We start from the raw sequence: 14,839 nt of genomic DNA on the forward strand, positions 1-14,839 counted from the left end.
ACTAGTCAGTGGGTATCCCAAAGGCGTCTCAAGTTCAACATGCCCAAAACGAAATTCTTGATCTCACCTACCCCCTAAACTTGTTCCTACACCACTCTCCTAGCCATCTGCCCCAAACTTGGGTTTATCCTTGAAACATCCCTCCCCTTCACTCTTCACATCCAAAGTATATCTACCACTCCTCCTCCATCCCTGCCCCCCTGGTAGAAGCAACCATTACCACTCATCTGACCTAAGCCTCTGAACCAGTCTTCACACTCCACTTCTGCTCTGTCCAAACCCTTGTTCACGGAGTAGCCAGAATAACACTCGAGTGAACACCAGATCACGTCACACCTCTCTCTGGTCAACCCTTCTTTGGCTTCCCACTACACTTGGGTTAAAACCTAAGCTTTCATCCAGGTCTCTCCTTCCTCTGGCTCTTGCTGATATCCTCCTGTCTTGATACTCTAACCATGTTGGCCTTCTGATATTTTCCTACCTATGGGCCATGGCAGATATGGTTCGTTACCTACTGCAAATCCATTTCCTGCCTTCTTCCTCACTAGCAGAACTGTGATTTCACTCAAGGGTGCACTGCACTGTCATACAAATGTTTGATATCATTGTTATTATAAAGTGGGTGCCATGCCCAACCTGAAACATCCATGTTTTAAGGGGAATTTGCTGTAATACTTTCACTAAGCTTCGGTCAACCAAACCATCTACTATGGACTGACGTCTGTAATCCAAATTCATATGCTGAAACCCTACCCCCCAACATGATGGTGTTTGGAGATGCTCCTCTGAGAGGTAATTAGGTTTAGATGAGGTCATGGGGGTGGGGCCCTCATGATGGGATTAGTGCCCTTATAAGAAGAGATACCAGAGAGCTTTCTCTCTCTCTCTCTCTACCATGTGAGGACACAGCTAGAAGGTGGCCAATTGCAAGCCAGGAAGAGGGTTCTCACCAAGAACCAAACCAGCTGGCACCCTGACCTTGGACTTCTAGCCTCCAGAACTGTGAGAAATAAATGTCAGTTGGTTAAGCCACCCAGTCTGTGGTATTTTGTTAGAGCAGCAAGAGCTGACTAAGGCACCATTGCTTGGGTTTAAACTGCTTATCCCAATAATGCAGTACACACCTCCTCATAGGTGTACTGATATATCATACCCCGATGCCAAGACTTCAGGGAGATAATTATATACACAATTATAGAATACAAAGGGAATCTATAGACATCAGTGCAGATCAGAGCAGTGGTTCAAGATTCAGGACAGACATAATGGAACAAATAAGCAGAAGGCCAGATGAGGGCTATTTTGTTTTGCTTAGCCCCATGGAAGATTTCTCTAGATAACAACCGCTTTGGTGCTTTGCTAGAAGGGGACTGGCTTATCATTCATTTCTCTAAGTCTTTCACAGTCAAGTTGAGTGAGGATAAGAATTTTAGTCGAGGGTTTAGGGAGCCAGGTAAATAACACAGGGCCCACGGCCAGTATCTGCTCACCCAGGACCCTCCAATACGGTATGCAAAATTGTGTGAGTGTGAATTTATTAGGGAAGAGGGTCTACAGCTTTCATTAGATTCTCAAAAGGGTCTGTAACCCACCTCCCCCACAAAAAGGATGAAACTACTGCAGAAGATGGCCAACGTGACTTGGAACTGAAGGCATTCTCTAGGTGCAGTGTGTTAGTTTTGCAGCTCAGATGAACCTGGCTTTTACCTAATTCCATAAGTGGGAGCCCTACAGGCCAAATATATTATAATGGATAAATTCTCCCGTGATAATGACAAGAATCTACAGGAGCTGTCAGCTAAATCCTCGCTCAACTGTAAATGCTGCCCAGTTGAATGTATGCTGTAGAAAGACCATTTGCCTCCCAAATAATGAGACAAAGCCAATACAGGGGGGACATTTCCAGCATTCCCTGAGGATGCCACTGTCAGACCTTTCTCCCATCACAATCCTTCATAGCCTTTCGTTGTGTGCAGTGGGCTCTGTCGGCAAGAAAACATTCCCCTGCTTGGGGATGCTAACGAGGAGAAATTCATTTCCTATCAATTTCAGAAACTCATTGGCCTAAACCTATCCTGAAAGTATGTTCCATAGTAAGTGTTGGAAAATATCACTACAAAAAGAAATTGTAGCTTAAAAAGTAACTTTACAGTGGACTTAAGCAAATCAAAACATAAAAACCAAAATTGATCATCCTAAAATAACTGCAACAAGCCTATGACCATGGCATTTCCTGGGTCATGGAGATAAGGCACCTGAGAAGAAATGAGGAATTCAAAGGCTAAATTTTGGGTTTTTATCACATTTTTCTTATTGTGATTTCTGTTGGACATACCCTAATATTTTCATAGTGGTTTGTATCCCCAGCAAAGCCAAGGTGGCGCACGAAAAGATACTCAACACATCACCAGCCGTAAGAGAAATGCAAATCGAACCCACAACAAGTTATCACTTCACACCTCTTAGGACGGCTATTACGAAAAAATGGAAAAAAAGTGTTCGCAAGGATGTAGAGAAACTAGACCCTTGTGCATCACTGTTGGAAATGTAAAATGGTGGTGTTGCTTTGTAAAACATTATGGCAGCTCCTCAAGTAGTTAAACATAGAATTACCATATGATCCAGCAATTCCACTTCTGAGTATACACCCCAAAGCACTGAAAGCAGGACTCGAACAGATATTTGCACACCTGTGCTCATAACAGCCTTATTCACAATAGCCAAAAGGTGGAAACAACCCAAGTGTCCATTGATGGATGAATGGATAAACAAAATGTAGTATATACACACAATGGAATATAATTCAGCCTCAAGAAAGAATGAAATTCTGACACACACTAACTACAACATAGATGAACCCTGAGGACATTATGCTAAGTGGAAAAAAAAAACGGACAAAAAAGGACAAATATCTTATGATTCCACTTCCATGAGATACCTAGAGAAGGCAAATTCATAGAGATAGAAAGCAGAATGGTGGTTGCCAGGGGCTGGGGGGAAACGAATGGGAGTTAGTATTTAGTGGGTTTCAGTTTGGGAAGATGAAAAAGTTCTGGAGATGGATGGTGGTGATGGTTGTGCCATACTATGAATGTGATTGATGTCACTGAATTGTACTCTTAAAAACGGTTAAGGAACTTCCCTGGTGGTGCAGTGGTAAGAATCCGCCTGCCAATGCAGGGGGCACGGGTTCGATCCCTGGTTCAGGAAGATCCCACATGCCGCGGAGCAACTAAGCCCATGCACCACAACTACCGGGCCTGCGCTCTAGAGCCCGCGAGCCACAACTACTGAAGCCTACACGCCTAGAGCCCGTGCTCTGCAACAAGAGAAGCCACCGCAATGAGAAGCCCGCGCAGCGCAACGAAGAGTAGCCCCTGCTCGCTGCAACTAGAGAAAGCCTGCACGCAGCAATGAAGACCCAACGCGGCCAAAAAAAAAAAAAAAGGTTAAAATGGTGTACAAAATTAAATGTATATTTTGTCACAATTTTTTTTTTTAAAAAAGGAAAAAAGAAGCCGAGGTGGCAAGCCATACTTACAAGATATAGGCAATCACCCCAATGGACCAGCAGTCGACAGCTTTGCTGTAGGGTTTCTGGGCGAGGACCTCGGGAGCTGTGAAACAACAAAGGAGAGACACAAGCCTGACAATTTAAATGACTAAGACATAAGGCGGGTTTTAGGTGTTTTTTGCTTTTTGCTCTTTTTGTCTGCTACTTGGGCTGAACTTTCCGTGATTCTAGAAACTGAGTAGGCAGACACAATCTGATATATTTGTTGGCTTTTGTAACTAGACAAAAGGGGAGCATTTGTGTGTGTGTACAACTGGAGGTTATCAATCAATCAACACATACTTGATAGGAGGTATTTTATGTCAGTGCTGGGCTAAGCACTACAGCTCAGACCAGACTGAGAGAGAGGAGAGAATACTCAGTCTGGGGCCTGGGGTGTGATTCACCTCAAATCAGTTCAAGGAAGCATTTCCGGTCCCTGTGTAGGGCCTTTCTAGGTGCTGTGGGGACAGGCAGGTGAAGTCCCTTCCCCCTGCCTTCATGGGGCTTACAGTCAAGATCAGACCTAAAACCTTGTCTCCCATGTCCTGCCTCAGGCCTGCTCCTAGTTCCTTCTCTAAGGTCTTGGGCGGGTTATCTGTGAAACAGGAAAAATGCTATTGAATCTCACTTCCTTGGTTCTAACCCACTCTTCATCAAGCATCACCGGTCCAGGGCCTTGGCTTATTCTGTACTATTCCCATACTTCCTGTTCCTGGCTGTGGCTACTGCCCGGTGTTGGATACCCACCCAGTGTCTGGCACTCAGCAGGGTCTGCCATACATATTTGTGCAAAGAGTAAATAAACACAGGAAAGGAAGTAAACCTTCTTCACAAGTAAAACCTCCTTTTTATGCAAATACATCTGATTGAAGTATCTAGGATAAACTGTGCAGAAAGTTTAAGAAGGTAGAGAAAGTAAAAATAGCTCTAGCTTACAAGGCACTTGTCAGGCTAAGCTGTGTGTTCTATGCATTGGGGATGCATTAACTCACCACAACCTTTCTTGGTGGGGAAGAGCTTAGTTATTATTGTGCTTCTTCCCAAGTTACAGGTGAGGGTGCACGGGGACTCAGAGATCAAGGCACTTATCCACAGGATCCAGCTGCCAAGAGGCCTCTACACCAACTTAGTCTAACCCGAATTAAGTGCCTGTGTGATCTCGGTCTCGTCCTCGTCATTCATAAACATTCTCTACTGTAATCCTTTCAACAACTCTGACAATTAACCATTATCTGCACCTGATCCTATAGGAAAATGAGCCTCAGAGATGTTCCTTTTCTGACGCCACACAGGAGATATAGACGAGTTGGGATCTGAACACAACTCAATCTCACCCTTGTCCCAGCTCTTTCCACTGGAATCTACTGACTGAGTAGATTGGTGAAGAAAGGTGAGTCTTTCTTCAGTCTCTAAGCAAAGTCCTTTTGCAGAAAAATGAACAGGGAAACCCTCTCATCCTGTTGCAGATGAGCACCTTCCTGAGCAAGAAGAGGGAAGGACACAAACTCTTGCTGGATGTTTCTGGTTATGATGGTAAGAAATACAATCCACAGATAATCCCCAAATCTAATTTTAGGTTTCAGCCTCAATTCCTCCAAACTTCTGGTCAGACTTTTTTTAAAATTTAATAAGAGCAAAATAAATACGTTTGTACAGCTTTGCTGTGTTTACCCTCAACGCAGTAGCAGAAGCAGAGAGTGCTACAAAGCTGGGGAACTCACAAACTGGAGAAGTGGCCCTTAGATAATCGGGAGATGGCTGAATCCATCCTTCCTCTTCCCCAGAACTGCTAAGAGCCTCTTTCTCAGATGCTTCTATTATGGCAACTGACAAAAGGGAGCCATTTCCCACAGCCAGCGTCTTGTTGAGTTAGGAGGTAGGTGCTCTCAGAGCTGATGCTTTGGTCTGAGCGTCCAAGCGAGCACAGGTGGTGGGAGGGGACTGGTCTGCAAGGAGCATATTTCTGAGCCTCCAGGGCCATCCTCATAGCCTGATGGAAAGTTCAAGAGAGGCAGAAAAGGCTCACAGAGCTACATCTGACCCAGCCCCTCCTCCCGGCACAGCTGACAGCAGGTATCAGGAGCGCCGCATCAAGCAGGTGGACAGAGGCCCTGGCTTCCGTGTCACGGGGTCTGCAGGGCTCTTTAGGGAGCTGGCGAGACAGCCTGGCCCAAACGCTCCACGAAACCAGATGTCAACTGACGAGGGGATAAGACCCGACCCCTAGAAAGCAGGGTTGACTCCTAGGAAGAGCTAACACTCCGTGTTCTCCCGACCACCTCTTTGGATGGGGCAGGAAGGATTCTTAAAAAACAAATCCTCCTCCTTGTCCTCATCTGTTAGAAAACAACAAGTACTGGTCACCATCCACTGTTCAGCAAACAAAGGAATGAAGAACACGGTTCCCCTCCTGAAATCCACACACCTGGCGGTACCTGCACATCAGGCTCTTTGCCTGCAGTCTGGCAAATGCTCCAGTGTTCTGGAGAATCGGGCAGTGCACTGCAGAGACTTGAAAAGCAAGTGGCTGATTTTTATGCAAGTCGGAGCTTGGATGTTACTTGGGATGTTTAGATTCTTGAAACCACAGATGACACAAATTTTTTTAAACATGAGATTTTTGTTTAACTAGTAAACTTTATAACATCAAGTATATGCTTCTGTATAAAAAGACTTCTGATTTAGATCAACAGTATGGATGTTAGGGAAAAGTTCTAAATGATTAACAAATACCAGGGTATCTACACTGGTGGTGGAACTCTATGTACTTGTGCCAAACATGTCTTGTTCTCTTTGGTGTTGTGTCCTATCTGGGTCACAGAAACTGCAATGAAATATAAACATTTTTTAACCAATTGGCGGCAGGTGAACCATTTGTCCTCTGGTGAGGTCCTTAATTGCACTTGAACCCAATCCAGAGGGTGAAGCCAGAAGTGTAACGTCATGATAAAAAAGACAAAGCAAACTGATTTGGAAATAAAATTCTCACCAACTTAAAATATTTTAAAAATTGTCTGATGGCACACACGTGAATGGCTTAAATTCTATTTTCCTTTGTGATATGATTCCTGGAAACAAATGTTCTTTGGGACATTGTTTGAACAAGCCCACCTAGCTTTAAATAGCTAACTTGTCATCTCATAGTAATTCTTGAAAAAAATAAATTCTCAGACAATATTCAAAACCCTCCTGACAATTTGATATGGTGAACAAACCATGAAGCCCTGAGGTCAGGTGGGATATCTTCTCTCCCACTGTCCGTCCGCGTCCTGCAGTTGGCGCTATCGTTTTGCCAACCTGTTGTACTTAATCTGGTTTTTGGTCCACCTTCCATTCCCTTGATCCCTTTCTGCTGGAGTGCTGGGAGAATCCCCTTCTCCCTGATCTTTTCAGAGACCTGTTTTCACTTTGAGAACCAGCCAAACTCCCTCGTGTTATCAATCTTATACCATTGGCAAGAATTCAGCTGTAATTCTAAAAAGTCACAGCATCCAACTTACAAACTCTGGGACAACAAATGAGCTCCCAGGCTGAGGAACCCCAGGAGCACGGTCCATCCAGAGCCTTGGAAAGTGATGAGGGTTCTCTGTGCCACCACCATCCCATCTCTCCCCCAGCACCGGCAGGAGATGCCGATTAAGAACTTCTTCACCACGGAGAAACAATTTTCTCTCCTAATTGTACCCAGCATAATTCATGTGTTGTGGGAGGTTGGCACTGACTCTGGCCAACCCCACACCTTCTAACAGAGGGAGGCTTTGAATCGAAATAACTTAATTGGAGCTATTGACAGAGAAAGCAGTCATTAAGAGGCACCGTGGCTTGTCGGTGATGCCATCAACCCCCAGGCAGAGCAGGAAAGGGCTCAGTTTCCTGGCACAGCCATAGCAGAAGGGAAAGACTCCAGTGGGGTGGGTATACACGTTCCTCCAGTGCATTTCAAGATCTGGGCCCTGGGGACTGTCAGTGGCTATCAGTGGCAGTAGAGAGACCCACCCACCCGGAAGTGCTGAAGGGACAGATCCAAGATAGGTGGCTGGTCCAACCTCCCGACTGCCTCTTAGGCTTGGCTGAAGTCAGCCTTTTAGGCCAGAAGGGAGTGGCATGATATATTTAAAGTGATGAAAGGGAAAAACCTACAACCAAGAATACTCTCCCCAGCAAGGCTCTCATTCAGTTTCGACAGAGAAATCAAAAGCTTTACAGACAAGCAAAGGCTAAGAGAATTCAGCACCACCAAACCAGCTTTACAACAAATGCTAAAGGAATTTCTCTAGGTGGGAAACACAAGAGGAGAAAAAGACCTACAAAAAAAAACCAGAAACAATTAAGAAAATGGCAGTAGAAACATACATATCAACAATTACCTTAAATATAAATGGATTAAATGCTCCAACTAAAAGACACAGATTGGCTGAATGGATACAAAAACAAGACCCATATATATGCTGTCTACAAGAGCCCCACTTCAAACCTAGGGACACATACAGATTGAAAGTGAGGGATGGAAAAAGATACTCCATGCAAATGGAAATCAAAAGAAAGCTGGGGTAGCAATACTCATATCAAACAAAATAGACTTTAAAATAAACACTGTTACAAGAGACAAGGAAGGACACTATATAATGATCAAGGGATCAATCCAAGAAGACATAACAATTGTAAATATGTATGCATTCAACATAGGAGCACCTCAAGGCAAATGCTAAGAGCCATAATAGAGGTGGAGAGAACAGAGGTGGGGTGGAGGCAGTTCCACCTGGGTGACATGTGTTGGGCCACGACAGTTGGGTTCCCAGGTCCATTCATCAAAAACCTGTAACACACTAGCCTCTGGTAGGCTCCTACCATACCTTATCCATCCCTTTAGTGCTGTGTGAATCACACTGTCAAGGTCCAGACTTCATGCTGCTGGAGAACATCTCTAGACTGTATTTTCAGGGCTTAGTACATTCTGGTTATTCACCAAATGGTGATGCAACTGAACCCAACCTACTCAACACACACACCATTATTTCTGTAAGAAAATGTTTTCCAAATGCCAGACAACTGATTTACAATAAACTTAGCTGCCTCAAATATTTTTGGTGAGTACCTACAGGAACAAAAAAATGAGAGGGTCACAAATAAATTTTGGATTGCAAGCAACTGTCATTTGGGAAGTCCCTGTATTAGGTACAAGTAAGATAAATTGCTGAATACATGCCCTATTTCTGACATGAATTTGGGGGATAAAAGAACCAGAATTAGCCCTAATTCTCTGCATGTGGGTGTCTGTCATTCATGTTGCTCTCCGTTTAAAAGTTTTTCTCAAAGGGATTTCAGAATTATTAGTTCTAGGGCTAAATGGCAGAAAAGATAGTCTGTTAAATGATCTCTCAGCACCTCCTTCCTGGTAAGATCTTGGGGACTATCAATTCAGGTTTTTTGAGGCTACTGCCGATAGAAACAGTATCCCATCAGCTTAATTTACACCAGTCAGTAGAAGTGATCTCCATATAAACCACACAGCCCCAGCAGAGCATCCCACGAGCTACTGGAGAGATCTGTGGACAGATGTTCCCTCCTCTGAGCCCCAGGCTTAACCCACGCTCTTTAGTGAAACAGTACATTCAAAATTTAAAATAATTGAATTTACTGCTGTGAGACTCACTACCAACCCACTGTGGAAAATTCCACTTGGTGGGAAACGTCTTCTATAAACCGAGCTGTTTTATATTGATTCAGAGCAAGGTTTCCTGGTAAAGGGAAGGACTCCAGAGATTTCAGAAAGAAAAAAAACAGAAAGAATTTCAGAAACATTTCATGTTGTTGTTAAAACAACTAAGTTGCCCATTTTCCTTACTGCAAGAGAGAGAGGAAAAAAAGGCTTAACCAAGTGGAATTGGAAACGAGGACAGTGGCTTGTGGAGGTGGGGCCCGTAGTCACCAGTCCTCAGGCTCTCATAAAATAGAAAAGGAATTTTCCCATTTCCTGCGTCCAAGGATGTGCTGAGAACCGTCTCTGCAGACAGCGGAGAGAATGAGACCTCATTGTGTTACCACGCTCATGCTCAAGGTGATCTGTTCCCCTCCAAGGATGTTTGAGGACCACTCCTCTTTGTATTTCAAATATGACCCCTTCCAGTGGGAGAAGGGTGGGGACACAAGCAGGAGGGGCAGCCCAGGGTGGCAGGAGCAGCCCTCGATGCTGGAAAAGGAGAGCTTGTGGTCCAGAACCATGGTGGTGGTGTTTTCTCCTTATTCAATCATTTAATGGGTTGCATCCCATTTCAGGCACTGGCTTTATGGGTGACGAAAGCACACCTGGCCCCTGCCCTCATGGCACACCTGTTCTCCGGGGCGTTGAGGGTAGACACAAGCCACAGACGTAGTGCCAGCCTCAGCCGCCTTCCTAAGGATGATTATCAGAGTCAGACAAGATCATGGCAAGATGGGAGAGGCGGTGTTGATTTTTAAGTTTAACTCAGTTGAAGTCCAACCCTGAAAATACTGAACTTACTCTAAATAAAACTCAAAAATATCCAAGGAAAGAAAATATTACCTCCAATAGTCAAATGATGGGGAAGGTGCAAACAGAATGAGAAAGATACAGCCGGGGAAAGAAATCGTTGTGGCTAGTGGTGTTGTTAATAAGTATATGCACGTTGTTCATGTTGTTTTCTAAGAATAAAGTAATAGGCGTAAAGACGAAAGAGTAGGAGAGGTCTGAAGGATGTGAAATGGTTGCCGGGATTTAGGTTCTTGTTACCTAAAATGACTTTAGTTGTCTGGATTTAAGAAGTTTTAAATAGTCGGGCACATTGGCTTTTCAGTGAAAGAAACCTAGGCTCCACCACTTACTACATGTGTGGACTTGGGTAAGTCCCTTAATCTTTCTCGGCCTCCATTTTGTTCATCTGTAAGATGGAAACATTCATAGAGCCCAACTCTGAGGATTGTTATGAGGCTTAAAGGAAATAAGCAGCACATATGTATGGGTATAATTAGTAGTTGTTATGTAAGGAGGAAAAGTTGGAAAGATCACAGGAGCAAAAAGAATGTAGGTTTTATTACTTTCTAGAATTAAGGCTGAACGGATTCTTGATATCATTTGGTACTTTCCTTCGATTCTAATGTAACATAAAATGATTCATAAATGAATGTTTCCACCCTTTTGATGAAAACCCTCAGAAGTCAGGACAGAGCTGGGCCCACACGAGATGGAAGGGCAGGTCAGGAGAACTTGAATCTTAGAGATGGAAGGAGCCAGTTGGTCCCTTTGTTCATCTAGTTCTTGATCCCTGTGGTCACTTCATCACCAACACATTTACATCATCTTCCCCCCTTGGTCCAGGCACCAGCCTAGACACGGCAACAGGAGCAACCTAAATCATCATGGTTGACAGACAGCGCTGTGGGCATCAGGACCATTTGTCCCGATATTAGAGATCCATCCATGTGATGGCTGAGGACCTCTGGCTGTGCGTGGCCCCTTCGTGGCTCTGCATTTATTGAGGGGAGAGAGAGGCTGTGCTCCTTCCACATTTCCTCTCCCTTCCCTGCCCCCCTCCTTCCCCCAGCCCCACCCTCTCCTACCTCCAGGCCAGGTGTCATCAAGATTCCCATCCCCACTGTCCTGAGCTCTCCCCCATCCTTTAAGTAGCTACAAGGGTGCAATGCCCAGTTCTAACCAGTTCTTGTTTTCATTGGCCCCAATTATAATTCTTTTTTAAAGGGGGGGGGTTTAAAAATTATTCTGGAAGACTGGTTATAAAAACGGGTATATCCTAATTTTCTCCCTAATTCTTTTTCTTTTTAAATTAAGTATAGTTGATTTACAGTGTTGTGTTAGTTTCTGGTGCAGAGCAAAATGATTCAGTAATATGAAAAAGAATATATATATATATTCTTTTTCATATTCTTCTCCATAATGGTTTATTATAGGATATTGAATATAGTTTCCTGGGCTATACAGTAGGACCTTGTTGTATATCTATTTTATATATAATAAGTTTGTATCTGCTAATCCCAAACTCCTAATTTATCCCTCCCCACCCCTTTTCCCCTTTGGTAACCATAAGTTTGTTTTCTATGTCTGAGTCTGTTTCTGTTTTATAAATAAGTTCATTTGTGTCATATTTTAGATTCCACATATAAGTGACATAATATGGTATTTATCTTTGTCTGGCTTACTTCACTTAGTATGATAATCTCTAGGTTCATCCACGTTGCTGCAAATGGCATTATTTCATTCTTTTTCATGGCTGAGGAATATTCCATTGTGCGTGCGTGCGTGCGTGTGTGTGTGTGTGTGTGTGTGTGTGTGTGTATGTCACATCTTCTTTATCCATTCATCTGTCGATGGACATTTAGGGTTGCTTCCATGTCTTGGCTACTGTAAATAGTGCAGCTATGAACACTGGGGTGCATTCCCTAATTCTCCGGAGTGTGTAAAACTGCTGCCATCTGTGCCACCTGCTGAAACAGAGCTGACAAGACACTCAGATCAGCAGCACCTCTACCTGTCTTTGAACGAGCGTCTGTCTTTGAAAATGAACTTGAAACTTCTAACCTACTATGTAGCCTATGATGTCAGCAGACAGACACGCAGGCAGATGGGCAACCTGCCAGCCTACAGCTTGGTCTAAGGTTCATCTGTTGACTGTGCTGGCTGGCCTCGCCTTCCTGAGGCGGCCACGGAGAAAGGCATTTGACTTGAACTTGATGTATGCCATGGTGGGGAGGAAAAGGCTCTGAGACACGAAAGCCAGTCATGGTCAGAGGTAGTGGAGTCTTCTTTTAATATCATGGCTTTTCCCAAGTCGCTCATGAAAGGAGGTCAGGAGGCCTAGGGGTCAGGGGGCCTGGATTCAAGTTCCACTCTGCAGGGCAGGCCGGCAATGTGATAGCATCTTTACAGGAAGGAGCCTAAGAGAGGAGTAGGTGGTCTAATGGGAGAGCACCGAACTTCCATGCGGGCTTTAAAATCAGACTGTGCACCTGTAGACTGGTGCTAGCATCTGTCACCTCTGACCCAGCACTGAATCAGAGGACAGAATAAGAGGCTGGGCACTGCACCAGTGTACCTCGAATTCATCATCTTTCTGTGCCTTAGTTTCCTGTCTTGAAGGGCACCTGCCAGTCTGTCCCAGTGTTAGGCCTTCATGGAAAAGAATCTGTGCTCACCTGTAGAGCTGCAGGTGTCCCCTCATTCTAAGGCATACAGTTGTCCCTCCGCATCTTGTGGGGATGGGGGTCCAGGACCCCCTGTGGACACCAAAATCGGTGGATGCTGGAGTCTCATACATAAAAAAATGGCATAGTATTTGCATATTACCTACGACATCCTCCTGCGCACTTTACCTCTAGATGACCCGTACCACCCAACACAATGTTAATGCTGGGTAAGTCGTTGCCGGTGAGCAGCAAATTCAAGTTTTGTTTCTTGGAGCTTTCTGGCAATTTTTCAAAAATATTTTTGAACTGCAGTTGGTTGAATCCAAGGATGTGGAACCCGTGGATCCAGACGGCCAACTGTACCGTTAGGGATTTGTGTCTAAGGACGCTTGATCCAAGTTTTCCTGTCCCTGAGGGATTTCCACAGGTAGTGAGAAGGGACATATCTCCTCTGCTGGAGGATAAGTGGATAGTCTTAAACCAAACTGTAATATAGTTCCAAAGAGTTAGTGACACTGCGTGTCATCATGGTGGTGAAAAGGATGCCACTGAAACAGTGGGAGACGCACACACTACTACGTATAATAGATAACCAACCAGGACCTACTGCATAGCACAGGGAACTCTACTCAATATCTTGTAATAATCTATAAGGGAACAGAGTCGGAAAAAGAATAGATATATACATATATGTCTATATAGATATAGATATGTATAACTGAATCACTTTGCTGTACGCCTGAAAGTAACACAACATTGTAAAAAAAAACACAGTGGGAGAGAAAGAGGACCTTTCTACCCAGCAGTGGACTGTTCAGAGATGGTAAATAAAATTCTAAAGATCAAGGAAAGTAAGATGCAGCTCAGAGGAGCATCCAGTCTCAGTAAGAGCTGCATTACAACGAGGAGGTGGTACTGAACGGGTTTACTCAGATCTGCTTCCTGCCAGCGGAATTTTCAGCAGGAGGGGTATTGGAAAAAAAAAATGCGATGAGGGGCTTCACTGTGAGCATCTTAATAAGCAGGTGTTGCTCCACCTAGGTTTAGAGGATTGCAATCTGGATTGTTGGCAAATAAAAACCACAGCTGAGATACAGAATCATTCCTCGCCGGTGGTTTGTCTTCAGCCCGAAGTTGCGGGAGAGGAGCACAAGCTTCTTGCGACAGCTCTGTTCTCTTTCCGGGGGTTGTAGGTTCCTCAGCTCTTTCTCACCCTCTCCTAGAGCTGTAATTTACTAAAAATGCATCGCAGATGAGCCGCTCACTTGGATTTTCCTAGTAGCTTCTTGAATTTTACCACAGGCATGAAGAGTCCCCATTAAAGCACCATCCTGGTTTCTCATTACCAGTCTGATCGGGGCTGGGTTACTATTCAAATGCTGCCGAAGCCAAAATGTGGCTGATGGGTGGTGGGGAGAGACTAAGGAACGGGAAGGGAGTGGAAAATGGGAGGGCAGCTGGTATCTGGTGTTTTCAAAAGTGGGAGAGACCTGGAACTCAGCGCTACAGAGGAAGAAAAATGTTCTGAGTAAGGCATTTTAGAGCAATGTGGCAACGGATAACCCCGTAATGTGTTCTTTGCAGGTTGTCCCAGGATTCCACCGCCGCCCTAATGGGTTTGTGAACCGCAACCGGATGGCTACTTTGCACTGGAGCCCTCCTCACTTCGGAAATCTGAAGAGCTACACTTCAACATGAAGAAGACTGTTACAGTCATTCCAGTGTTTTGGTTTATAATCATTAAAAGAAAAAAAAAAGAGTAAGTTACAAAATGCTGCAGTGCTTCTTTCCTCCCCACCACCACAAAATGGTTTAGAAACCATGAAACTCCATCCCAGGATTCAAGTACAAGAACTCCATCAGGAGTTCCAGAAGGATGGAGAGTGCTTTACAAATAGTTTTAAGAGGGATTTAGTGGGGTGGGGGCTTTTCCAGGGCAGGGCTGGGTTTACTTGGCACACGTTCTGATCATGAGCTTCTGCCCTCGCCCATATTCACTATGTCAAGGCTAATACCAGGCCCTACAAGTCTCCTCACATGGGGAGGCCCTGTTCTCTCTGACAAATGGGGCCTGGCTGCAAGCGCCCAGTGTGATGAAACGGTCGCTGCTGGTTGTCACTGAGT

At 44.5% G+C, this 14,839-nt stretch overlaps 1 protein-coding gene across 3 annotated transcripts in view; it reads right to left on the bottom strand.

Moving 5' to 3' along the window:
* Positions 1-14,839, bottom strand: part of CAMK1D (calcium/calmodulin dependent protein kinase ID) — a 405,430-nt gene that overhangs the window by 26,115 nt on the left and 364,476 nt on the right. For all 3 annotated transcript variants that reach the window (XM_059915320.1, XM_059915319.1, XM_059915321.1), the window contains exon 6: positions 3,542-3,617. In XM_059915320.1, coding sequence (XP_059771303.1) covers positions 3,542-3,617 — 76 coding nt within the window. The remainder of the gene's footprint in view (positions 1-3,541; positions 3,618-14,839) is intronic.

Source organism: Balaenoptera ricei, chromosome 2 (genome assembly GCF_028023285.1).
Source record: "Balaenoptera ricei isolate mBalRic1 chromosome 2, mBalRic1.hap2, whole genome shotgun sequence".
Classification (NCBI taxonomy): domain Eukaryota; kingdom Metazoa; phylum Chordata; class Mammalia; order Artiodactyla; family Balaenopteridae; genus Balaenoptera; species Balaenoptera ricei.